This window comes from Centruroides sculpturatus, unplaced genomic scaffold (genome assembly GCF_000671375.1).
Source record: "Centruroides sculpturatus isolate CEXI.00-Female unplaced genomic scaffold, Cexi_2.0 scaffold1038, whole genome shotgun sequence".
Lineage (NCBI taxonomy): Eukaryota > Metazoa > Arthropoda > Arachnida > Scorpiones > Buthidae > Centruroides > Centruroides sculpturatus.
In genome coordinates this window covers 96,530-100,569 of record NW_019385501.1, presented here as the reverse complement: position 1 = coordinate 100,569, position 4,040 = coordinate 96,530, and the positions used below count along the sequence as shown (strand labels likewise).

At 32.0% G+C, this 4,040-nt stretch overlaps 1 protein-coding gene across 1 annotated transcript in view; it reads right to left on the bottom strand.

Moving 5' to 3' along the window:
- The window catches only part of LOC111639604 (lipoyl synthase, mitochondrial-like), a 42,665-nt gene that overhangs the window by 7,547 nt on the left and 31,078 nt on the right, over positions 1-4,040 (bottom strand). Inside the window, exons 7-8 of the mRNA XM_023385496.1 lie at positions 627-684; positions 244-314 (exon numbers count right to left, since the gene is read on the bottom strand). Coding sequence (XP_023241264.1) covers positions 244-314; positions 627-684 — 129 coding nt within the window. The remainder of the gene's footprint in view (positions 1-243; positions 315-626; positions 685-4,040) is intronic.

Genomic DNA, 4,040 nt, shown 5'->3' with positions numbered 1-4,040 from the left:
ATCAACCCATATCGTTTATATATATAGATATATACATATTTATATATATTCTAAATCATGTGTATCAATACCCAAATTAATTCTGTTATTTAATTTTTAAAAATTTTCCTTATTTTAATTATTTTGAAAAAATAGTTATTTATTCTTATTATACATTAATAAAAACAAGTTAAATATCTTTGTTAACTACAAAGATATTTAACTTATCTTAATTATTACTAAGAAATGTACATTTTTTCATACCTTCAAATGTCTTTTGGTAGGTTGCATGTATTGACCAAGTGTCAGGCAATCGACATCTATTTTCCGAAGATCTAGTTTAAAAATAAATCAAAACTAAATTTTTAAAAATGTCATTAGATAATTAAATTAATAAAATGATTATAAATCATTGATTATAAACATAATTATGGCATAGTTTCAAAATTTGATTCATTTAAAATTTTAAATCAAAATATAAAAGACAACATTTATAATCTACTGTTTAAGGCACCAGTTCTTTAAATGTCTTAAAATTTTTAAAGTTATTAGAACATTGATAAATTGAATATATAAACAAATATAAATAAATAAAACATATAATAAACAAATATAAATAAAATATTTATATATAAATACAGTCAAACCTGTCTGTAATGGAACCCCAAGGAACCAAACAACTCTTCTGTAGTAGACAGGTTTCTGCTATATATAGGTTACCTACTAAAGATATCACTTGATTAATGCGATTAATAAATTTCTCAATGTTACCGCATATATCAAAATCGCATTAATCAAATATGGCAGTAACTTGGTACTTGTCCAAACAATCACCACCTGCTAGGACAAATTTTCGGTTAATACCAAATATTTTTATTTTAACTTTAATTTTTTCATTCATCCGTAAAAAGTTCTCTAAGATAAAAATGAGTAACTAATTTAAAAGTAAGACAAAACCTTACAGCTGCTACCTTCATCTGACAAAATTATACTCAATTCAGTTTGTTTTATTCATAAGTGAATAAAAAATAAAAAAAAAAAACAAACTGTGTGCAGAAAACAATCATCAGACATTTTACAACCATTTCAAGTGGATGTAATGTTTCAACAATATGTGTCGGTGACATACTAAGATTTATTGCAAATTCATGAGTTGTTATTCATCAATCTTTAACAATTTCTTTCCGCAATTTCTCTTCAAAAGCTATTGAAGAGAAATTGTTTGCCCATATGTTTTGTATCCTTTAGTTCAAAATTTCCAGAACAAAACTTTCAAAACCACATTTGACACATTTGTAGTTTAGAAGCATCTTCCCCAAACACGGTATGAGTATTTTTTACTGTTTATATAGCGTGATATCCTTTATGAAACATAAAATAAACATCAGGCATATTATGCATGCTTTTTATCTGCAGATATTTAGACTTAATTCAAACAAAATGTGATGTAAAAAAGTTTGAAATAAGCTTTAAAACAATGAATACAATCTCACATCAAGAATAATGTGTTAAATTTCACAAATAATTACAACACATATTTATGTTATGTAAAAACAGCTGTTAATAAAAACTTCCCGTTCAAATCCCAATAAAATTACTGTAATACAGTAGTCATATTTTGCTATTCTGTATCGAATATGTGTATTTTTTTAATTTTGTGATTTATACATGCTAGACTTGTAAACTTCTTGTTAAATTTGTGCTAAATTAAATAAAGATATTGATTTTTTTGTTATATGGTCTGATTTTCCTTTTCATTTCTGCATTGGACAGGTTCTGCTATATACAAGTTCCGTTATAGACAGGTTTGACTGTATAAATAAATTATAAATATAAAAAAACGTAATAAATATAATAAACAAATATAATAAAACATAAAAATATATATAATAAATTTTTATGTTTTATTATATTTTATATTTGTTTATATATATGTATATTATATTTACATGTAGTTATATTATATAAATAACTAAACATTCAATTTATCATGTTCTAATAACTTTATCTAAAGATTTTAAGGCAGCATTTAATTAAAGAACTGATGCCTTAAACAGTAGATTATAAATGTTCTTTTATATTTTGATTTAAAATTTTAAATAAATCAAATTTTGAAACTAAGCCATAAATAAGAGGTGCCTCAAAACTCATTAAGAATAAATTTAATAAGTAATGCAATTTTGATATTTACACTCCTCAAAAGTGAAATTGCAATACCATGAAGAAATGTGCATAGCCACATGTAAATTGCAAGATTGATACAGGTGACAGGGATGATTAAGTTTGAGTATGCATCGGGTGACAACCGGATGGCCGAGCAGTCAAGATGGCAGCCTACCACTCTGGGGACCAGGATCAAATCCAGATGGGTCAAGAAATCGCCTGGAATTTTTTGGGGGTGGTCTGTCTGGATATGTCGAGCCCCATCCCTTGGCCACCCCATTGTGGGCCTGGCTGAACCGATAATGGGCTTGCTTAAGAGAACCCATAATGGGTCCTCTTAGTGCCCACAGAGTGGAAGGAGTTGAAAAAAAAAAAGTATGCATCAGGTCATGAGATACCCAGTTTCGGGCTATAACCTTACGGGTGGCCAACAGTTTTTGCCCCTAGGCCGAACTGAAAAGAAATCTTTTTCCATGGGCCAAACCAGAGCTGCCCTAGGAAGATTTTGAGGTGATGCGAGATCTCATTGTGGTGTCACCCCGTAGAGACTGAATTGTAGATAGAAATTACAAATACATTTTTCACATTATCATGCTCTATCAACACTCTACGCTGTACTTACAAGATTTGTAATGGAGGGTTAACTCTAAACACACGGTGAGTTGTTGATTTTTTTGTTTTTTTTAGGCATCAGAATTTTTCATCAAGCTATTCAGATTTCAGTACCTAATATTGAAAGATTGATTGTGGGCCACATAAATTCATTAGACGGGCCGGATCTGGCCCATGGGCCATATGTTGGCCATGCCTGGGTTAAGACCAGCAGTCAGCTCAGGCAAATGCAAATGCTTCAGTAACGGTTTGCAGCAGCTGAACTTTTGAAGAAGCATAGAATATGCCTCAGAGACAACAGCAAGCTGAGTACCACCAGTTAAAGCTGGGAAATGAGCCACATCCTGGGAACTGTGCAACCTCAGTTTGTTGATGCATGGAGTTCACATGCATGTTGGGCATGACATGAGTACCATCCAGAGATGTGTGACATGAAGGATGGAGGAACATCTGTGAATACATCAAAGATGAAGTGGATCACACTGACACATGACAAAGCACACAGACTAGCAGATTCGCTAAATGGCCTGTTGGAACCCATTTGTTGTGGCATGTGACATCCAAAACCACTTGTTGCTGTCAACAGATTCATCTATGTCCACCCAAACCATTTGCAACAGGTTGCATGAAGTTAGGCCACATGCATAGCAACCAACAATGGAGAGTGCCATTAATTGCTCATCAGAGTGATGCATGCCTGGTATGGTGGTGTTGTCATCACAACTGGACCACTGGCATTGGTATTGTCTATGGATGAATCCCATTTGTCTGGAAGGAAGATTGTGGATAGGTGTAACAGTATCCCAGGGAATGTTATGTGCTAACCCTTTTTGCCAACCATCAAACTGGCCCCATCCATACCAGGCATCATGGTTTGGGGAGACATCATGTTTGATCAGCAGACAGCTCTGATCACATTTCTAGTATTTTGACAGTGGACCAGTATGCCACATAAATTGTGAAGCCTGTGGTTTAGCCACTAGTGCAGGCCACACTTGACAGTGTTTCAGTTAGTGATGTGCCGGATATCCATATTCATATCTGCATATATCTGAGGGGAAAAAAGATCCGTATCCATTACTTTTTAGCGGATCTTTAACAGATCTTTTATCTTAATGAATTTCATTACTTATATGAAATTTTAAAGATATGTAGCAATAAAATATTAATAACTTCAATTCAAATCACTTTTTATTTCTTAAAATCACATATTTGGCACATTCATATTGCAAAAATTTTATTACGCAAAAATCATTTACTATCGTAAAATATTTCCATATTACACT